Raw genomic sequence first — 22,533 nt, forward strand, 5'->3', positions numbered from 1 at the left:
CTTATTCATGTGAAGCAACATTTTCAACAATGAACATTGTGAAAAAAAACAGAGAAACAGACTGATCAATGCACACCCGGATTGCCTCACAGGGATAGCAGAAACAGACTATACATTTAGAATGAATTCAGTCAAAGAGCAGAAGGGACATTTTTGCTCATCCAACTACTGAGGTAACCCTTAATATGGGTCTTATACATCAAATCAAATCAAATGTATTTATATAGCCCTTCGTACATCAGCTGATATCTCAAAGTGCTGTACAGAAACCCAGCCTAAAACCCCAAACAGCAAGCAATGCAGGTGTAGAAGCACGGTGGCTAGGAAAAACTCCCTAGAAAGAAACCTAGAGAGGAACCAGGCTATGTGGGGTGACCAGTCCTCTTCTGGCTGTGCCGGGTGGAGATAATAACAGAACATGGCCAAGATGTTCAAATGTTCATAAATGACCAGCATGGTCGAATAATAATGAGGCAGAACAGTTGAAACTGGAGCAGCAGCACGGCCAGGTGGACTGGGGACAGCAAGGAGTCATCATGTCAGGTAGTCCTGGGGCATGGTCCTAGGGCTCATGTCCTCCGAGAGAGAGAAAGAAAGAGAGAAGGAGAGAATTAGAGAACGCACACTTAGATTCACACAGGACACAGAATAGGACAGGAGAAGTACTCCAGATATAACAAACTGACCCTAGCCCCCCGACACATAAACTACTGCAGCATAAATACTGGAGGCTGAGACAGGAGGGGTCAGGAGACACTGTGGCCCCATCCGAGGACACCCCCAGACAGGGCCAAACAGGAAGGATATACATGTGATGTAGCCTATTTGATGTGTGTATGTATATATTTGTGATGTGCTGTACATCAAATCAATTGCATGTGCTCTATTGCTCTGAATTTTCTCTCGACTGATAATTGATAATATTGGAAGAAAAAGTACAACAAATGAAAGATCTGTGCGACCCTCTAAATTATTGTCTCAACCCAAAGTGGCCCCCTCACAAAAAATAGTGACTAACACTGCTGTATGTTGTCAACAATCTGATACCTTCTTGTTCCAGTAAACATTTGAGTTGTCGGAAACTTGCATTAAGATGTGGGATAAGGAGTTTGTTTTTAGATCAAAGACAAAAAGTACATTAACTTTCAAAATAAAGTTACTATGCACTAGCTAAGTGCGAAATCAACGTTTGAGATTTGATTTTTTTTTTTATATTAAAAGAATTATCATGGTTATCTAAATATCATATCCCAATAGTTCAATGTTTCCTCAGCTTTTAATTATACTGGAATTATTCAAAGAATTGTGCTGTACTGTATTCCCATGATTAATATTGTTCATGAATTATCGTTAGTATATATCAATGCACTGTTTTCGAGACACCATCATTCAGGCAATTGAACAGTTATGAACTGATCTTATTATGCAAATATGAAGGTACAAACAGACTAATATAGAATAAGATGCCATATATCAATACCTTCAACATGATCAAGTAGAAAATCCAATAGAACAAAGACCAGAAAGTCCAAAGCTCAGCCATGGCCATCCTCTGCGTATCTACCCTGCCTTGTGCCCACAACCACCCACACGTTTCCATTTCCAATTCCTTGGCATGGTCGAGTGTCAGTCTGAGGAGGACTGTTTTACACCTCTCAACCAGCCTGTCTTTATGTGGCAGTTAACCCTGTCAGTCACCTGTCAGTCACCTGTCAGTCAGGCAGACACCACGTTCACCGAGACAGCTCATATTGCATTTCACACAGATCCATCTCACAGTCATTGATTTCCCAGACTCCATATGAGAAATGGATTCTTCTTTCCCTCGCCACAAAGAGAGAGCGAGAGGACTGATCGCCCCTGGCCTCGTCGGGAGAGGTTGAGGTTAGATGGAATCCATTTTGATACCATTCTCAGTTGCCTGGCTATAATTGTGTTCATTGTTAATTGGAATGTTGCTATCATGGCTGTTGCTGAATGTGTCTGAATGATCCATGATGATTGTGCGTGTAGGTGTGCATTTACATGTGTCTGTGGGGTGTGTTTTTGTCTTTGTGTGGCCCTGTTTGTTTAAAGGTGCTGTTGTACTGTATGTCTGTAGGTTGGGCTTGCCATGTTCATATAAGCAGAAAGGGTGAGTAAGAGCTACTCAAATGAAGGAAGGAAACAGGGATATTTTTCACCCAATGATCATTGGGAGCGTCCGGAAGATATACCGGAACAGTCACCTAGCACATCTGAACATCTTGTTCACCTAAGGCTTTTCTACTAATTAGCAAAGACATTGATTCTCACCTGAAAATATCCCTTTGAAGTGGGTGGGAGAGAGAGAATTTGAGAGAAAGAGAGAGAATCAAGATCTAAATAAAGACTTCTCCTCCAAAATATTCTTTTTATAAACTAGTGATCATAGGAAGGTTAATGTCAGCAATTATTGTTATTTAGATTGTGGTGACATGTAGTTTATTTAGCCATCGTTCATTTAGACGTTGTTTGCCTACTGGAACAGTCTGGAATGACAAGAATTGGGACCTATCCTAGATCAGATAGAATCTGCAAACAGGATATAGCCGCAGTGACCGGATCACATACACACCAATGTAGTCTATAAGGTCAAAAGGTAATCAATCCAAAAAGCATGAAGTATGGTCTTGGGCTCATTGTTGGCGGTCCTTCCACTGCATAATATTTGGAGCACTTAATAAAGTTGGTGACATTAAACCAAATAAAGTAAAGTAAAGTTGAATCTCCTGTGTATTTTCTGAAATTCCTGAGATAACAGAAGTGAGATTTAAAAAATGAGAGCAAGAAGTCCTTGTTTTTTTCCTCACTCTGCCAAGATGAGTAAGTCATTGTAACTCCTGGTGTCAAAGTCCCAGCTTTTTAATTACAAAGATAACACAGTTTAATAGATCTGCAAGGCCCTAACAAGTGATCAGAGTGGCTCTTTGAGTATGCCAAAGACTATTTTGATGGTGAACTTCCCTTTGAAGTGGAACTGATAGCAGTGTCTCATAGAACCCACATAATGTCTAAGTAAATTAAGTTAGTGACTGAAGTTACAGTGGGGTCTGAAATGATTGACACCATTGATAAAGATGAGCAGTACTACACAAATTGATTTAATTATTTATTTACTAACGAACTAAATAATAACACAGAATACACATACACACTTGCATGAGATAAAGTCCCTAGTGGACTGACAAGATATGACAGCTTGTTGCACATATGGAGAGGGAAGTGTCAATAAAAAGAGAGGGAAAGACAAAGAGAGTCAACTTATCGTTGTACATTTGAAACCTACACTCAAAGGAATAGTAATACTTTGCACATGAACCACCACTCATTAGGATAAGAAGTGCAATATATATATTTACACGTAGCTGTCCTTGATCGTCATCTATCTCTGTTGAACTCAATGACTCCTAGGGTGAAGTTGTCGATGGATGTTAGGCTCTGGTTTGTCTCATTCGGTGTAAGGCTTGGCTTGTTCACCAGAGGTCACAATGTCCTTTGTAGAGCTTTTCTGGTAGTGGAGTGGTTGTTAGAAGAGATACTTCAGATGTGCCAATGGTTGTCTGTGGGGATTCTCCTTCCCACCTTGTGTTTTTAGTCAAGGTTCTAGGACCACTTTAACATGCACAGCTGCAGACTGTGAATGTTTCTGGTCTCATAGGTGATTTTCTTCACTGGTGTTGAGGTTGAGAGCTTCAGAGTTTCTAACCATTTCAACGTGTAGACCACCATCTCACGTCTTTTTGTATCAATGGTTGATTATTCAGGGTTCAGCTCCTGACCACTTTACATGCCTGTAGTAAGCCGGCAATCAGCCGTGTAGCCACCACTCCACGCTGTCTGATCTTGTAGTTTGAACCATTTTGTAACTCTCAGCTCACGCTGTATGTCGGCTGGTCTAATGTACATTTTGTTACCAAGGTTGTAATCCTTGGATAAAAAGGGGCATTCCATTACACCGACACAATGTCTGTGCTCACTTGGGCGTGGTTACTGACTGGCCACAAGTTTAATTGAAAAACAATTCTCCTTTAGAAGGTTAAAATCACATTGCTATCTTCACAAATGTATTCTCATATTTAATCATATATTTTATACAACATTTAGGTCTAAACATGATAAATAGGATGTGTACACTTGCAGTTACTTTGTTATACCATCCTTAACTTCTTTGGGACTGGGGGGCAGTATCGAGTAGCTTGGATAAAAAGGTGCCCAGAGGAAACTGCCAGCTACACAGGCCCAAAAGCTAGAATATGCATATAATTAGTAGATTTGGATAGGAAACAATCTGAAGTTTCTAAAACTGATTAAATGATGTCTGTGAGTATAACAGAACTCATATGGCAGGCCAAAACCTGAGACGAAAATCCAACCAGGAAGTGGGAAAGGTTTGAGGTTTGTAGGTTTTCAAGTCATTGCCTATCAAATATTCAGTGTCTATGGGGTCATATTGCACTTCTTAAGGCTTCCACTAGATGTCAACAGTCTTTATAACCTTATTTGACACAATGTAACGCTCTGGGTGTAGTGGGTGCGAAGTCAGGCGCAGGAAGCAGAGAGTACAGGGTAGTGCTTTTAATTGCACACAGGGCGAACATATGCCACCCCACGAAACACAGGGCTCACACAAAACAAATGCCCCAAACCCGGGGACTCAAACAGTCCGGAGAAAAGCCCACAAACTAAAACACGTCAATTACATACATTTACATTTACATTTAAGTCATTTAGCAGACGCTCTTATCCAGAGCGACTTACAAATTGGTGCATTCACCTTATGACATCCAGTGGAACAACCACTTTACAATAGTGCATCTAAATATTTTAAGGGGGGAGGGGGGGTGAGAAGGATTACTTTATCCTATCCTAGGTATTCCTTAAAGAGGTGGAGTTTCAGGTGTCTCCGGAAGGTGGTGATTGACTCCGCTGTCCTGGCGTCGTGAGGGAGTTTGTTCCACCATTGGAACCTCAAACGTGCACAGTAGCAACACAAAACAATCCCGCACAAAGAGCAGGCGGGCCTACTGGCTACCATAGCCCGACTAATCAGCCTACACACAAAACAGGTGAAACCAATAAACAGAAAGGGTGAAAAGGGATCAGTGGCAGCCGGTGACGATGACCACCAAGCGTCACCCGAACAGGAAGGGGAGCCACCTTCGGTAGGAGTCTTGACACACAGCAGTTGCATTAAGGAGAAATTTATCTGTATTACCATGCATTAACACTTGTATCTTTTATCAATGTTTATTATGAGTATTTCTGTAATTTGATGTGGCTCTCTGCACTTTCACTGGATGTTTGTTTGAGACAATGCATTTCAGATCACAACACACCAATTTCAAATGAAGTTTTTGTACATAAAGATTAATTTTATCGAACAAAACACACATTTACGGTGTAACATGAAGTCCTGTGAGTGCCATCTGATGAAGATCATCAAAGGTTAGGGATTAATTTAATTGCTAATTCTGATTTCTGTGAACCCTCTCCTTGGCTGGAAAATGGCTGTATAGTTTTCTGTGACTAGGTGCTAACCTAACATAATCTTTTGGTGTGCTTTCGCCTTAAAGATTATTTGAATTCAGACACTGTGGCTGGATTTACAAGAAGTCTATCTTTAAAACGGTGTAAAATACTTGTATGTTTGAGGAATTTTAATTGTGGGATTTCTGTTGTTTTGAATTTGGCACCCTGCAATTTCATTAGCTTCCCAGAGAAGCTAATGACATCACAAAATAATAAACAATGTGACAGAATGATTCTTTAGACCAAAGTTCTTTATCTTGGAGAAAAAGGTTTTGGTGGCAAAAGTCTCTCTGTAACAAAGAGATTTCAGTCTTCCCATACTAGAGAGCCAGAGGCAGAGTTTCTATTTATGACCGGCTGTTAAGTCATCAAACCAGCCCAAATCCCACTTCTCCTCTCCTGTGGGAGAGAGGGGGCATCTGGCTATCTGTCAGCCATTGTCAGCTGATCTGTCACCTTTGATCCTCACAAAGGAGAGAGATTCATGACAGGAGGTATATCTCGAGTGTCGTTAGATCTAGATGACGAGTACCTTATTCAAAAAATCCCTGGGGTGGACAGTTCATGTCGCCTGACCCATATTACATTTACATTTAAGTCATTTAGCAGACGCTCTTATCCAGAGCCATATGGTAAATGGAAAGGAGAAAAGCCTATCGACACTTGTTGTTTGAGGAGACTACCTGCACATGTGAAGCTTGGATATGTGAGGTATGCGGTGAAAGCATTTGTATCCAAACAAAGACCAAGTTCTTTTATCTTAGGTTTTGGTGGCAAAGTCTCTCTGTAATTTCAATTGCTAATTCTGATGGGAGAGAGGGGGCATCTGGCACTACAGTATGGGAATTGCAAAATATTTAATGGCCACGTGTCAAATGTTTGGAAACAGGAGAAGTATGTTATTGAATCTGTGAATGGAAAATGTTTCAACTGTGGTGGGGATCATATTTTGGACTTCCCCGAGTGCCTCTATTAGGATGAAAGAAATTGAGGAGTCAAGGATCAGGGCTGTGCAGCACATCTCCTATGTGCAGGCAGTGAAGAGAGTTGAAGGGCCAAGAGACCACAATGCTGAAGAAGATATGGCTATGGATGCACAGCAACCAGCTGCAAATGTTTTACGGCATTCAAATGATCGGGATACCCTCATTGTGAAGAAGATCGATTTCATAGCCACAGATATTAATTGTACTGCACAAGTGTCCAAGAAGCTGGACATCATTATATCTGCAGCTGAGTAGTTTTTGGGGCTCCAAGACTTCCCAGCAGAAGCACTGTAGCCAGAAAATGTCCCGCTCTCACAGGATCCTTCTGAGCCTGTGTAGGGATCTGATTAGAATTTTGGATTTTAAAAAAGCAGGTAGATTTGGTTTAGTTTAAATGTATTTTTGATAGTTTATATGAATCGTTTTTAGCCCGCATTATTTCCTTTTTGGGATCTTTATTATCCAACAGCACAGTAGATAGCGGAATGCACATTCAAATGTTGCGAACGCCATTATACCAGAGAAGAAGAAGACATCATTCCACTTGCCAATCAACATTGTCCATCATGTTCGGTTGGTGTAGGCACTGCAGTGTTCAAATGCTAGTCGGAACTAGAAGACGTTTTCGACCTGGTAACTGATTGAACACAGCAAGTGTATAACTACAACCTGTTAGCGAGTCGAAAATGTAAGAGTTCCGACTTGCACGTGAATGCAAAATACTTCCTGTTGTTGCATGCATGGTCTCATCAGACTAGTATGGCAAAATTTTATTAGATCAGATAGGGATGTGCAACATAACGTCCACTTCATAGGATGACACATAAGTATAGGCTAAAGGGATTTCCTATAGACAAAAATCTATGAGCCTTATTTTTGATTAGTCTAACTTTCCCACTGCAAGGGCACTTCTGGAAGCTATCAGACCCTTGGAAAATAACTTCCCGTTCCAAATGATCCCATGCAACTATATCACTGACCAATTTGTGATTGGGATAGGTATAAGGTTCTAATATAACATTTTTATTTTCCAAATTACAAACGTGTTAGACTTAAAACGTAACCATTTTTATCATTTTACAAGCTGCCTTCGAGCAAGCAAGCCAAGCCTTCTCCAGCGAGCTAGCAGGACTGAACTGTCAAAGTCTAATGTGATTTAAGACAATAGAAAAGTTATACTTATAAGTGTGCATCAAATAGTCTTATCTACTCCTAATTTTGTGTGCCTATTCATATAGATTATACAGTGAGGGAAAAAAGTATTTGATCCCCTGCTGATTTTGTACGTTTGCCCACTGACAAAGAAATTATCAGTCTATAATTTTAATGGTAGGTTTATTTGAAGAGTGAGAGACAGAATAACAACAAAATAATCCATGTCAAAATGTTATGAATTGATTTGCATTTTAATGAGGGAAATAAGTATTTGACCACCTCTCAATCAGAAAGATTTCTGGCTCCCAGGTGTCTTTTATACAGGTAACGAGCTGAGATTGGGAGCACACTCTTAAAGGGAGTGCTCCTAATCTCAGTTTGTTACCTGTATAAAAGACACCTGTCCACAGAAGCAATCAATCAATCAGATTCCAAACTCTCCACCATGTCCAAGACCACAGAGCTCACCAAGGATTTCAGGGACAAGATTGTAGACCTACACAAGGCTGGAATGGGCTACAAGACCATCGCCAAGCAGCTTGGTGAGAAGGTGACAACAGTTGGTGTGATTATTCGCAAATGGAAGAAACACAAAAGAACTGTCAATCTCCCTTGTCCTGGGGCTCCATGCAAGATCTCACCTCGTGAAGTTGCAATGATCATGAGAACGGTGAGGAATCAGCCGAGCACGGTGAGGGATCAACACAGAAATACACTGGAGGATCTTGTCAATAATTTCAAAGCAGCTGGGACCGTAGTCACCAAGAAAACAATTGGTAACAGACTACGCCGTGAAGGACTGAAATCCTGCAGCCCCACAAGGTCCCCCTGCTCAAGAAAGAACATATACTTGCCCGTCTGAAGTTTGCCAGTGAACATCTCAATGATTCAGAGGACAACTGGGTGAAAGTGTTGTGGTCAGATGAGACCAAAATGGAGCTCTTTGGCATCAACTCAACTCGCCGTGTTTGGAGGAGGAATGCTGCCTATGACCCCAAGAACACCATCCCCACCGTCAAACATGGAGGTGGAAACATTATGCTTTGGGGGTGTTTTTCTGCTAAGAGGACAGGACAACTTCACCGCATCAAAGGGACGATGGACGGGGCCATGTACCATCAAATCTTGGGTGAGAACCTCCTTCCCTCAGCCAGGGCATTGAAGATGGGTCGTGTATGGATATTCCAGCATGACAATGACCCAAAACAGACAACCAGGGCAACAAAGGAGTGGCTCAAGAAGAATCACATTAAGGTCCTGGAGTGGCCTAGCCAGTCTCCAGACCTTCATCCCATAGAAAATCTGTGGAGGGAGCTGAAGGTTCGAGTAGCCAAAAATCAGTCTCGAAACCTTAATGACTTGGAGAAGATCTGCAAAGAGGAGTGGGACAAAATCCCTTCTGAGATGTGCAAACCTGGTGGCCAACCACAAGAAACATCTGACCTCTGTGATTGCCAAAAAGGGTTTGCCACCAAGTACTAAGTCATGTTTTGCAGAGGGGTCAAATACTTATTTCCCTCATTAAAATGCAAATCAATTTATAACATTTTTGACATGCGTTTTTCTGGATTTTTTTGTTGTTATTCTGTCTCTCACTGTTCAAATAAATCTATCATTAAAATTATAGATTGATAATTTCTTTGTCAGCGGGCAAACGTACAAAATCAGCAGGGGATCAAATACTTCTTTCCCTCACTGTATATTATCATAACACATTGTAAAGAGACTGCTGTTTAAACAACTAATGGGAAAACATCAGTTAAATTATTTGAATTCCATTTCGTTCGATTTTTGTCTTCTGTGAACTCAATGTGCACATTGCAGTTTCTCTACAGATAAATCAGATCCAGCCTGAAATATGCTGTCAATCCAGAAAATGTGAAGAACTTTGAACGTTTTTTCAAGTGCAGTTGCAAAAACCATCGAGCACTATGATGAAACCGGCTCTCATTAGAGTTACCAGCCACAGAAATTGCAGCTCAAAGAAATGCTTCACAGAGTTCAAGTAACAGACAGTTAGCAAGTCAACATCAACTGTTCAGAGGAGACTGCGTGAATCGGGCCTTCATGGTTGAATTTCTGCAAAGAAACCTATAGTAAAGGACACCAATAAGAAGAAGATACTTGCTTGGGCCAAGAAACACGAGCAATGGACATTAGACCGGTGGAAATCTGCCCTTTAGGCCGATGAGTTCAAATTTGAGATTTTTGGTTCCAACCGCCAGGTCTTTGTGAGATGCAGAGTAGGTGAACGGATGATCTCCGCATGTGTGGTTCCCACCATGAAGCATGGAGGTGTGATGGTGCTTTGCTGGTGACACTGTCAGTGATTTATTTCAATCAATCAATCAAATGTATTTATAAAGCCCTTTTAACATCAGCAGATGTCACAAAGTGCTATACAGAAACCCAGCCTAAAACCCCAAACAGCAAGCAATACAGTTGTAGAAGCATGGTGTCTAGGAAAACCTCCCTAGAAAGCATAGAGAGGAACCAGGCTCTGAGGAGTGGCCAGTCCTTTTCTGGCTGTGCCGGGTGGACAGAGAAGGCCAGATAGAATTCAGTGCACATGTAACCAGCATGGCTACCACAGCATTCTGCAACGATACACCATCCCATCTGGTTTGCGCTTAGTGGGGCTATCATTTGTTTTTCAACAGGACAATGACCCCACACACCTCCAGGCTGTGAAAGGGCTATTTGACCAAGAAGGAGAGTGATGGAGTGCTGCATCAGATGACCTGGTCTCCACAATCACATGACCTCAACCCAATTGAGATGGTTTGGGATGAGTTTCCCTCGATCCTAACTAGTCACCCAGTCCCTGAAAAACATCACCACAGTGGCCTCCCGAATGGTGCAGCAGTCTAAGGCACTGCATCACAGTGCAAGAGGCTTTACTACAGACCTGGGTTCAGGGACTCCCGGCTGTGTCCGGGAGTCCCACAGGACGGCCTTGTCCGGCCTAAGCTGGGGGGGTTTTACTTGGCTCATTGTGCCCCAGTGACTCCTTGTGGTGGTCTGGGTGCATGCAGGCTGACCACAGTCGCCAGTTGAACAGTGTTTCTGGGCTAGGGTTAAGCTGGCGGGGGTTAAGGAGCGCGGTTAAGGAGCGCGGTTAGGCTGGTCATGTTTCGGATGATGCAAGATTCCACCTTTGCCTCTCCAAGAACCTGTTGGGGAGTTTCAGTGATGAGACAAGATTGGAAAAGGGGGGTTAAAAAAGGCTTTCTCCAGACATGATGTTTGGCATTCAGGCCAAAGAGTTCAATCTTGGTTTCATCAGACCAGAGAATATTGTTTCAAACGGTCTGAGAGTCCTTTAGGTGCCTTTTGGCAAACTCCAAGCGGGCTGTCACGCTTTTTACTGAGGATTGGCTCCGTCTGGTCACTCTACCATAAAGGCCTGATTGGTGGAGTGCTGCAGAGATGGTTGTCCTTCTGGAAGGTTCTCCCATCTCCACAGAGGAACTCTGGAAGTCAGCATTAAATACATCAGTGAATACATCAGTCTACGCCATTTAGGAAATAAAAGTTGTTTGTGATCGGGTTGACGATCATCTTCTAAAGTTAGATTTGTAGCCCTCCATTTAGTATGATTTGTATGCTTGTCCATCATCCATGTTGTATGATATTGTAGCAATCCTCGCTATATGAGCCACATTACAATTCCCATTAAGTGGGTTAACCCTATTGGCGCGATGCTTAGGGTGTTTGCCTTTCACACCAAAATCCCAAGTTTGCTTCCCTGTCCCACTGTTCGACGTTGGTATCTGAAGTGGGATGGCGGCCGTGGGGTCATCGGAACGCACTGCTCTGGATGTGTGAGGTTAGTCGGGGCACAGGTAGTCTTTTCTGAGAGGGAAGTGTATCGATCCTCATTACATGAGCCACATTACAATTCCCATTAAGTGGGTTAACCCTAACAGAAAGACAGCACAAACCATCATTCTGAAAGTCAACTTTGCATTTGCACTGTTCTTCAAGTAAATTACCCTTTGTAAAATGTTCTGTGGAAATTGTTAAAAGTAGTCCTTGTGTGTAATGTAATGTGTTAGTTGTATGGTTAGTTTAACTTTACAGTCATTGTTTTTTGTTTGGAATGCATTTGAGTATCTACATCTTTCTGTTACTGTGGAATTGCCCAGTTACAAACATTTCTGACATTCACAGACAGTCAAAACGGCTTCCCCCATCCGGACACACCCTCTCTCTCAAACCAAGGGTGAGTTCAGTTCGATTCATCGTTTGCTACGTTGCGTGAGTGTTTGCATTGAGTGAAACGTTCCCCCAAAATGGTGTGTTGATTCTTTATAACAGCCTTTGAGGTACGTTTTCTCCCGTTTGGTGGGTGTGGCGAGGTGTGGTCTGATCGATATTGATGTGACTGTTTAAAAATGCGAAACTCGTGTAGCACACACCATACAATCTCCCTCTGGGCCACCATAATCACACGGTTCTTCAACTGGTCATTTAGTACAGTACCATTTCCGTACAGCCTATACATCTCACGGAACCATGGATTCCAACTGAATAACATTAAAAGAAGGAATAACACAAATGTATGAATAAAATATAACATATTTTGGGAGAACTGCTATCACAGAACCACAGCAATCCTCTCTCTCATTTCCTAACCTCTCTATCCTTTCTTTTCTTTTTTCCTCCCTCCTTCATGGCGAATGAGCAGTTTCCATTATGCCACAGGTCCACGTTAAGGAGATGGAAACAGGCTGGCACCTGCAATTATCCCTGCTCACCCAGCCGTGGGCCGTTAGGTGCTGAGGAACAGTTCTCTCTCTCTCTCTGAGACAAACACACCTCCCCCACACCTTACACACCTGCCAAAGAGCCTGATTAATAAGACTGCAGCACTGTGTAGGTTTCTGTGTACACACGCATGCACACACAAGGCGCACACAGGCACAGATGTAAACATGCATGTATCACCAACACATTTATTGCTATAGGCACATATAGTACGGTTACACAGACCCTTCAGTGCACACTAACACAAATACAGTGTGGATAGATACAATGGCAAACTCACAAATAATGTGGACAGAGACACACACAGGTGCGCATTCACTTGGCACACAAACAGTCTAACCCATAATTTATCCTAATGTCCCCAGTCCTTTTCTCTCTATCTATCTCCCTCAGGCCCAATAACCCAGGTGCAGAAGCCTTTCATTGTGACAAGACAAATAGATCACCTTAAACCAGGCCCCTCCGTTCTCTCTCCATTTCTCACATTCAAACACACACACACACAGTTCTGTTGTGAAGACACAGTTGATGTGGGAGAATAACAGAACTCTACAGAGGGAACTTGCCAGATGTTTCCATACAACCTGCGTTGTGGCAAAATGTGGACATTTTAATTGGTTAGCCTCAGAACACGAATAAAGATTTAAGTACACAAAAAACAGACTAATTTTAACTATCATGCATCTGTGTAATAAGACAACGCATAACGCAAGGCAAACTGCATTCGACGGCTGAATAAATGTAGTAGACAAGGCAAAAAAACAAACAAGCTCTTCACTATTCTGCCAGAGAGACAGTGATCCAAACGAGAAGGCAAGCCGGAGAAGTGCTTCATCTAACGTGGCCTGAACCTCGATCTATTTTAACAACTGCAGTCATAAGCAATCCTGGAGATCTATGAAACATATCTTTTCCCTCCCCCCTCCAGCTGCTGAGGCAGCACCTGCATGGATTTAAATGACTCCATTGATATCCACGGAGACGGATTCATTTCTGTCCTCTCTATCACCTTAGATAGAGAGAGGTAGGAGAAAGTCCCCCAGCATGAAATGATCATTCATTGCGTGTCGCCTTCCAGAATGGCGAACAGTTCTATTTTAAGCTGGTCGTGTGTTCGCAGCCCAATGGGAGAGGATTTGAAGGCTTGAATAGTAGAAGAGTAAATGACATGTTCCATTCAATATTTTCAGATCATTTCCTGGTTCACTCCAAGGTTGAATACACATGCGTTGTTGGACCTAGGTTGACTTCTGATAATGAGGTCATACTGATACCATAGTTGACTTTGAAACCTTGAACATCATACTAACTTATCTTCTATTAATCTTTTAGGTGTTAAGGGGAAAATACAGATTCCCTTCCTCATTCCATTTCTGTCTATATGGAACCTGAACAAGAAAAGCAAAGTCACCTCCTTGTGGGTCCCTATTGTTAATCCTCTTCTTGTGGTCCTTCTGTAGATCAGTTGGTAGAGCATGGCGCTTGTAACGCCAGGGTAGTGGGTTCGATCCCCGGGACCACCCATACGTAGAATGTATGCACACATGACTGTAAGTCGCTTTGGATAAAAGTGTCTGCTAAATGGCATATATTATTATTATATTATGTGTCATGTATCACAACCAATTTCGGCATGGGCCTGAAATTAACTATGGTAGAGACAAAAGAAAGTAAAAATGACAGAAAAATAGGCTTAACATTTAAATACAAATGTAAATAGCTTTGAACCCTGACTCTTATTTCTTGGCTTGACAGCTAATGTACTAGTATGAAAGAGCTGAGGGATAGTGCAAACAGTAAAAGGATTTTGTGCCGCAATAAAGGCCAGCGGTGTTAGTAGAAGCCTAGTTAATGAGTGTGTGGACATTGATAGGAGGTTCTCACTGCCTCTCCAACTTTCCCCAGCAATTACTGGACCATGAACCTCGTCGAGATTAATTAGCCAGGTTTTAATGTCACGAGGAGAGATCCGCCATTTTGCTTCGGCAGCACCTCAGCTATTCTCATCGCTTCTCTGGAAGTGGAGGATGAGGGTGGTTCTGGATACAATTACACTCATTCTCAGAGAGCAGTTTGGTTTGTTTACTAGAGAAATATATTTTCCCAGCGAAATTTGTATTTCTTATTTATGGATCACTCTGACTGATGTGTAACTGTTGTTCAGTGGATGAAGCTATACTCAAAAACTTTCATAACCAAAAGAGAATAATGACTTTACACAAACAATCATTTAATACCAATGGTCAGATGAATATCAACCTGAGTATCTCCTTCGTGTTGTTGAGGATTGTAATATGACAGTTACATAACATAGTACATACAAAAGGGAAATGAACATATATTTGTAATAAATAAATAAACAAGAGCAAATCAAATTGTATTTGTCGCATACACAGGTTTAGCAGATGCTATTGCGGGTGGTAGCGAAATGCTTGTAACAAACAGCAATCTGGGTTAAACCATACCACATGACAAACATGAACAAGCATATTTAATTCTATATATAGTTCTTCCTTTGGCACAAGGTAATGACTCCACAATTTAGTCTCATGTATTGGGCCGTTGGGGCTAGTTAGGAGCGTCTGAACCACGACTACATATCATGAAACCTGAGGGGACCTCTTGGCTGCATAGGAGCCATGTGGTAAATATCACCATCTAGTGGGTACAAAAGATTTATGTTATGACATCTCCAGTTGCTGTAGAAACATCACCTAAACCCAAATCCTGTCAAATAAGGAGATATATTGCACAATTCATAAGACAAAAAAAAAAAAACAAACAAATTCATATGATTTATAAATTAATGGGCTGACTTTCATTTTCAACTGCCCTCCTCAACACACTGAATAAAAATAAAAATGTACCACCCTACCCCAGAGTCTTTACCTGTTTGTTTATCTGAAAGAGACCTAAAGAACTTTCAAGAAAGAGTCTTGAATCATGGATTCCACCTCCTCCACTAACACACTGAAATCTGCTTGACACACTGTATGTTCTCTACTGTTTTCCTTCAGGCACTGAAGCATGTTTTGGTGCATCCGAGGTGTGGACGCTACAGAGGCCAGCTCCCTCAGCTGGTCCACAGGATCTGAGGGGTTGTAATGAGTGTTCGGGCACCGCAGCGCTTTGAGGACAGTGGGGGCAAACTTCCCGTGGTGCGCCGTGGAACAGATCACCACTGGACACCATGGGTCCTGTAGCCGGTCGGCAACCGCCTTAGCAACGGCGGTGTGTGTGTCCATCGCGTAACCAGTTTTGGTGTGAACATTTAGGATGGCAGCCAGACATTCCTCTTCAGAGCACCAGCCAGCCACCACCTCCTCTTGGATCTTTCGGAGCAATGACTCAGAGACTTTGAAGTACTGGTCTTTCTCTAAGCGCGTGAACAGATCTCTAACAAGACAATCATCACCACCTGAGATGTGGTAGAGAAATCTCTCCAGGTTGGAGGATTTGAGGATGTCTATGGCTGGGGAAAGTGAGGCAATGAGGGGCTTGTTTCGGAGATCACACACCCCTGTCGTAATAAAGTCAGAAACGATTCGGTTTTGGTTGGAAGCGCAGATGATTTTTCTTATCGGGATTCCCATTTGCTTAGCGTACAGGGCTGCCATTGCATTGCCAAAGTTACCGGTAGGGATGCATACATCGATGGGCTCTCCGAACTTGATAACCCCATCTTTGAAAAGATCTAGATATGCTGAGGCGTGATAGACCACCTGGGGAGAAACACGAGGTAAGGAAGTAATGCTACTTGAGCTGTACAACAACATACCAAGACATTAAGTAGCCTAGACTGAATGAAATAAATAAAACAATTGTTTAGAATAGCTATATGTATTTGATGTTCATTTAGAATGTATTCACCCCTACCCCTGTATGTAATTAAGATTGGGTTGTTAATCCCCTATAATACAAATAAAAAATAACATACATCAAGCACATTTTCTGAGCCTTAAAAACACAAGTACTACTGTGTCATCTAACAGCAGGAGCTCACCTGTGGTAGCAGCCTTCCCCAATTAATGGAGTTAGCAGTGCTGAGGACAGTGCCATACTCCACAGCCAAATGCCCCGTCAGACCTGAATCCCCAAACATGGTCTTAATGGCCCTCTGGCAGAAGTCAAAGTCGGATAGGACACCGACAGACCTGGCGTTGCCCTCTTTGTAGGCTGTCAACTGTCGCTTCTGGATCTCACTCACTCCTTCCTCTGGGAAGAACACCAGCACGCCGACTCTCTGCCGGTCCAGGTCATGAAGGTTGCCGAACCCACTCAGCACTGCACTGCCGGTGTCACCGGATGTTGCCACAAGGATGAGGTAGTTGCATATTTGTGGGAGACAATAGGCGAAGAGCTGAGGCATCAACTGCAAGGCCAGGTCTTTAAACGAAGCAGTGGGGCCGTGGAAGAGCTCCTGCACAAACTGGTTATGAACTAGGTGTTTTACCGGTGCAATGGCCTCACTGGCAAAGTTAACCCCGTAAGCTCTGAACACCATTCTTCTGAGATCGGTACCAGGGATGTCCATGGGGTGTATGCACTTTTCAAGCATGGCTGAGGCTCGTTCAGGATAGGACATTTCTGCTAATCTTAGCCATTCTCGTACGTCGAGCTTCGGAAAGCCTTTTTGGGGCACGTACAGTCCACCATCGGGAGCTAACCCCTCTAAAACAACGTCACTGAAGTATTTTGAATCACTAGATGATCCGTTCTCCCTCCTGGTTGACACAAAGGTCTCCAATTTCGAGTTCTGGTATCTCTCCACAGCCTGAAGCACCTTCTCTGCAATCTCCTCAACAGTATCTCCAGTCCCACAGAGCACTCTAGTGTCAAGCCATTTCTCATAAAACTGCTTCCTGTAGTGTAGAATCTGCCTGATGGGTACCCCAGCCTCCTGGCCCACAATCCTGTTCACTTTCATCCTGGAGAGCCTCTGTATGATGTCATCGGTGGCTACATCCAGATACACTACCAGTCCAGTGCGTTTGAGGTGCTGCATAGCCCCAGAGTGGAGTGGGTTGGATCCTGTTAGGGAGATGACACTACCAGAGGTGGATAATTTGCACAGAGCCCGACCCTCTTCTTCCAGGAAACGTTCCCCTCCGACCTCGGCCAGCTTGTCAGCCACCGGCATCTTCCATGTCACCTCCAGGATATGGTCGTCCACGTCAATGACAGGAACTCCCAGTCTATGAGCAACAACACGCCCCACAGAGGTTTTTCCTGCTCCAGGCAGACCCATTAGCAGGATGTTTTGGTCCTCCATCTGGGGTACAGTAGATAGCCACGATCTGGATATTGGGAAAGGGCTTGTGCTTGTCCGCCATCTCACAGCTTTCAGAGCAAGCTGCCTTGTGTTGTTCAACACTCCCATCGCTATAAACATTTTCACCCTTTGACGGTAGGCTACTGGAAGTATTTTGATGTGGTTGTTATGTCAAATCTGTAAGACAGATAAGATGAGACTGATTGTACAGGGTTAATGACAACAAATAATAACAGGCAATATGTTCAGTGATGTAAGTTCCTTGTCAGGAGCTGTTGAAATGTAAAATGTATGTAGCCTCTGTACATGTTGACAACAGTTACTAAGTTTAGCTGTCGCTAAGTCACTTGACCAGTGTGAATAATCATTTACACATGTTCTATTGCCCTTTTCATAACAAAGTGCTTCAAAAGCCAAAACACAAACAAGCAATACATCATCATAAGTAGCCTAGCTAGTTAGGCTACTCGTGATTAAGTATTGATTGACCCAACTATACAGTAGCTAGGCTACTCATGATGATGTATTTAGTTGACCTAATTACTGTGTAGTTAGGTCAACCAACACATAATGATGAGTAGCCTAGCTACTGTATAGTTAGGTCAACCAATACAGGCCAAGTCTTTGAGTGCCAAAGGTGGAGAGGGACAATTCATGGCTTGATCAGAGGAAGGTAGTCAGGGAGATGGTTGGTGAAGAATATGATTAAATATTTTTAAAAGATGAATAGATCCTAGCTATCAAACTCTAGGCGGCATTCTGCCTTCTCCCTACAGTTCTCAGCTATAGTCCGTCACAGTGGACGCATCATAATACCCATAAAAACACAGAAATGGTTCCAATGGTTTTTCCGCCATTCATTTTTACAAAGAAATTACAATGAATTGTGCGTTTGGTGTAGGCTTACCTTGTGACGTTTTGATAGCCGTGTAATTATTTCTCGGGCAAGGTGCGTTTTATCAATGTATTAGCCTCAATTTACAAAACAAAATGTGCATGGCTAATTATTGATAAAAGTTACCTTGTCCTAGAGCGATTTGCTCGGTTATCAAAACGTAAAGCCAGGGCAAGCCTAGATGAAACAGACCTTATATGAAGTAGTTCTAAAATCCCTGATGGAAAAATGTATGTCGGATAAACAATTGGAACCATCTCTGGGTTTAATGACTCATACTGTGGTAGTCAATTAGCTTTGTCCATAAGAATAATCCCAATGCTGGGTTAAAGCTGCAATATTTAACTTTTGGGAGGACACAACGAAACTAACATAGAAATAGATCTGTCAATCTCATTGAAAGCAAGTGTGCGAAGCAGTAGATCTGTTCTGTGTGTTCTATTTCTATGCTTCCTGTTGAGTTTTGTTTATCCATATTTTACTTTTGGTGTTGTACACAAGCTTCAAACAACTGAAAATACAATATTTTTGGTTATGGAACAGATATTTCACAACAGTTTAGATGGTACAATGATACTCCACATTATACTAGCTTGTTGTCACAAACTGGAATTAGGAAAAATATTAGAATTTTAGCAACAACGAAATGGTTGAGCGATTTCTGCATAGTGCATATTTAACGTTAAGAAACGTCAATAATCATCGCTTGTAACAAGGCTTTCGAAACATATTGCAGTTATCTTTCATCAGCGAGAAATAATCCTTCAAATAAAAAAAGATACACTTACTGTAGCAATTTTGCACAGATCCATACAGCTATGGATGCCTGCCTCCATCCAACGAAACTACATTTCTACTACACTTCTGAGCATGCGATATAGCTCATTAGCACGTGGTCGCTCCAGTTTTCCGTAAACAATCGCTATAACATGGTGATATGGCCGTATGGGAACACAAACCACCCTATGAAAGGGTTTCATTTAGCCTTTTTTTATGATTATTTCTCGCTTATGAAAGATAAGGTCCTTATGCTTCCAATACCGTACCGCAAGCGATGCGTGTTAATTCATCTTCAGATCGAGCGTTAGGTATCTCAACAAAACACCCCACTAAAGAAGCCGCCTTCGTCAAAATACTTGTGTAATGTAATGGAACTGAGTCATGATCAAGGGCTAAATAGAACCGATAGGGTCAATACTTACATTTCTGTCTTCTAAAACACTGTTCTGTTTAACACATATATTTGGAAATAATTTCGTTTACCCATCTACTGTTTCTAGCTAGATAGGTTATTTACATAGCTACTGTACTTAGCTAGCTACAGCAACTTTTATATCAAGAGATTGCTCTCTGATATTATGTGACGCATGCATCAGTCGATGACTTTTAATATATTTTATACACTTGGCCTACCTGGATGATATTTTTTTACAGTATCTTAGCTAGTAACGTTTAATTATTGGAGTAAAGCCAGAGCAAATGAAAGTAAACTAAGTAAATGAAAGTAAACTAGTAAACTAATTTTTTTATATTTTTAAACCAATGTCAGCCACGTTCAACTTAAGCTTCTCGTCAGCAACAACAAAAAGGTACTTCCGGGTCACGGAATTTCGGACATTTTCGAAATAAATGTCCCCCACGTAATAGTAGAAAAGTGTCAATTACCTCTATTATTAATTATACAGTATATTACAAATGATTGTCCAAACATTAACAATGAATCATATTTAAGTGACATTTGCATTAACCTCTTGAAGCTATGGGGGCGCTATTTCATTATTGGATTTTTAAAAAACGTGCCCGTTTTAAGCGCAATATTTTGTCACAAAAAGATGCTCAACTATGCATATAATGACAACTTTGGAAGGAAAACACTCTGACGTTTCCAAATCTGCAAAGATATTGTCTGTGAGTGCCCCAGAACTGATGCTACAGGCGAAACCAAGATGAAACTTCAAACCGGAAGTGAGCAAAATGTTTGAGGCGCTGTTTTCCAGGATCCGGGATGGCTAGAATCAAGAGGTTAAATGTATGTTTTAAAACATGTTCCAAGGTCAAAGAAATTAGGCTGGCCTTTTGCTCCACCCATTCCATTGGTTGGCCACAATGTGAGTCACTCTATATGGAATACATTTTGAGCGAAAAATATTGTGGGTGCCACAGTAAGCTTATTGTAGGGAATACTCAGTGGGGTCTGTAGAATGTATTATGGTGTCATTCAATTGCGCTCTGAATAATACGGAGTGTTGCTGGCCTTTTACCATTATTCATTGGCCACAACTCGAATCACTGTATATGGCATAGTTTTCGCATTGTCACACATTGGACGAGAAAAGTAAAGGGACAAACTGTATTTCGTAAGTACCGTGTTACATGTAAACGGGGAGAAGGCAAAACAGATAAAACGCAGATTGCATTCAAATCTTAGATGGAGGATTTTACCTCTCACTTTATCAGGAAACGTAGAAACAAGATGAATATTCTTCTCACACTGTGAACTACTAATAGCTAACAAATTAACTGTATAACGTTAGCTAGCTATGTAAACTTATTACTTAGCTTAATATTTTTCTTAAACCTATGTTTCTGTGTGGGGGATTGGGAATGTGTGGGGATACTTTGTTCCCACAACCTGGACAGTGAAAAAGACTGCACCACTGTGCACGGGGCGTCTGACAAGATTTTTGCACTCATGTCCTGAAATGATCTAGCTACTGTACAATATCTTCTCTTTTATTATTCCATTATGAAGTTATATCAATGTTTAGGGCACAAGTTAAGCATGCAAAAAGTATGAATAAGGTTCCAAACAAGACTGGGGCCAACGAAAGTAGAGTGCTCGAGCACTCCAAGGAACCCAAACTTACTGAAAGTAAGCAATAGGGCGAGATTACATCTCAATATAAGGTCATTTCCTAAATCTAATTCTGTGTTTATATATTTACACCACTAGAGAAACTTTTTCACATTTGTATGATACTTTCAAGAAAACACAAATAGCAGCCAAAGCAGACAATGGAATTATGGGTATTCACTCCAAAAAGGACTTTGTAAAGACATATGCCTTTTTTTTTTTTATTAAACCTTTATTTAACTAGACAAGTCAGTTAAGAACAAATTCATATTTTACAACGACGGCCTACCCTGGATGATGCTGGGCTAATTGTGCGCCACACACACAGACAATCACAAGGACAGGTGAAACAGATCAGGGTGTGACAGCATGAGACAGGGCGCCACTATACAGCTCTCTGAGGATGAGTGAAAAAAAACATCACACAGGTAAACCACATAGGTCCTTAGAACCAAGCCAATATAATCTGTCCTAGAATAGATCATAAAGATGCATTACATTAATATATGTGTTTTAGCTGATCAGTCATTTAGATAAGGTTCAATATTTGATCAATGTATCAAATGATGAATAGGCTTACAAATTCTGTTAAGCACCAGCATACATTCAAAGGGGTTTAAGAGTGACATTTCCCAGAAAGACATTCTCATTACACTGACATACATGGGTTTATTGATAATTCATTTTTCTTGAGCAAGAATGGAAAGCTCATCTCCCTTGCCTGTGTTATTGATGGGTTATTCTCTGTCCGGGGCTTGAAGAAGAACTGGGGGGAGCTGCACCATCAGTACCAGGGACTCTGTTGTCATGGACACCACCCCCAAGAAGTACTGCAAGGAGCGTCTGGAGATGAAGCAGCTGGAGAGGGACATTGACCTCATCAAGCCATACAAGGCCATCTACATCACCAACAACAACTAACACCTCTTAAGTCTCAATGGCAAATGCCAGAATTGTAAACAGATATTCAGTGAGGAAAAAAAACATATGCCCTGAGTGCTAGATATGAAATTGTCTGGCAAATTGTCATATCCCTCTCACTGTCTCTGTC

At 41.8% G+C, this 22,533-nt stretch overlaps 1 protein-coding gene across 3 annotated transcripts; it reads right to left on the reverse strand.

Annotated features, from left to right (window-relative positions):
• Window positions 1-14,670: 14,670 nt before the first annotated feature.
• On the reverse strand, window positions 14,671-20,222 carry LOC124039716 (threonine synthase-like 1). 3 transcript variants are annotated; one of them, XM_046355985.1, is made up of 3 exons: window positions 20,042-20,222; window positions 16,465-17,910; window positions 14,671-16,183 (listed from the first exon to the last, which is right to left on the reverse strand). In XM_046355985.1, the coding sequence occupies exons 2-3, from the start codon at window positions 17,851-17,853 to the stop codon at window positions 15,374-15,376; spliced, it is 2,199 nt and encodes a 732-aa protein (XP_046211941.1). In that variant the 5' UTR covers window positions 17,854-17,910; window positions 20,042-20,222; the 3' UTR covers window positions 14,671-15,373. The 3 variants fall into 3 exon arrangements, with proteins under 3 accessions (XP_046211941.1, XP_046211939.1, XP_046211940.1); XM_046355983.1 differs by having other exon boundaries at window positions 19,831-20,222; XM_046355984.1 differs by having other exon boundaries at window positions 19,417-20,222.
• Window positions 20,223-22,533: the final 2,311 nt, after the last annotated feature.

The sequence above is a fragment of the Oncorhynchus gorbuscha genome, linkage group LG07, assembly GCF_021184085.1.
Source record: "Oncorhynchus gorbuscha isolate QuinsamMale2020 ecotype Even-year linkage group LG07, OgorEven_v1.0, whole genome shotgun sequence".
Taxonomy (NCBI): domain Eukaryota; kingdom Metazoa; phylum Chordata; class Actinopteri; order Salmoniformes; family Salmonidae; genus Oncorhynchus; species Oncorhynchus gorbuscha.

Excerpts from the sequence above, each read along its gene's own strand:
- LOC124039716 (XM_046355985.1), bottom strand. The coding sequence starts at position 17,853 with ATGTTTATAGCGATGGGAGTGTTGAACAACACAAGGCAGCTTGCTCTG. Across the intron at positions 16,184-16,464 it reads GGGGAAGGCTGCTACCACAG|GTGGTCTATCACGCCTCAGC; the intron begins GTGAGCTCCTGC and ends GTTTCTCCCCAG.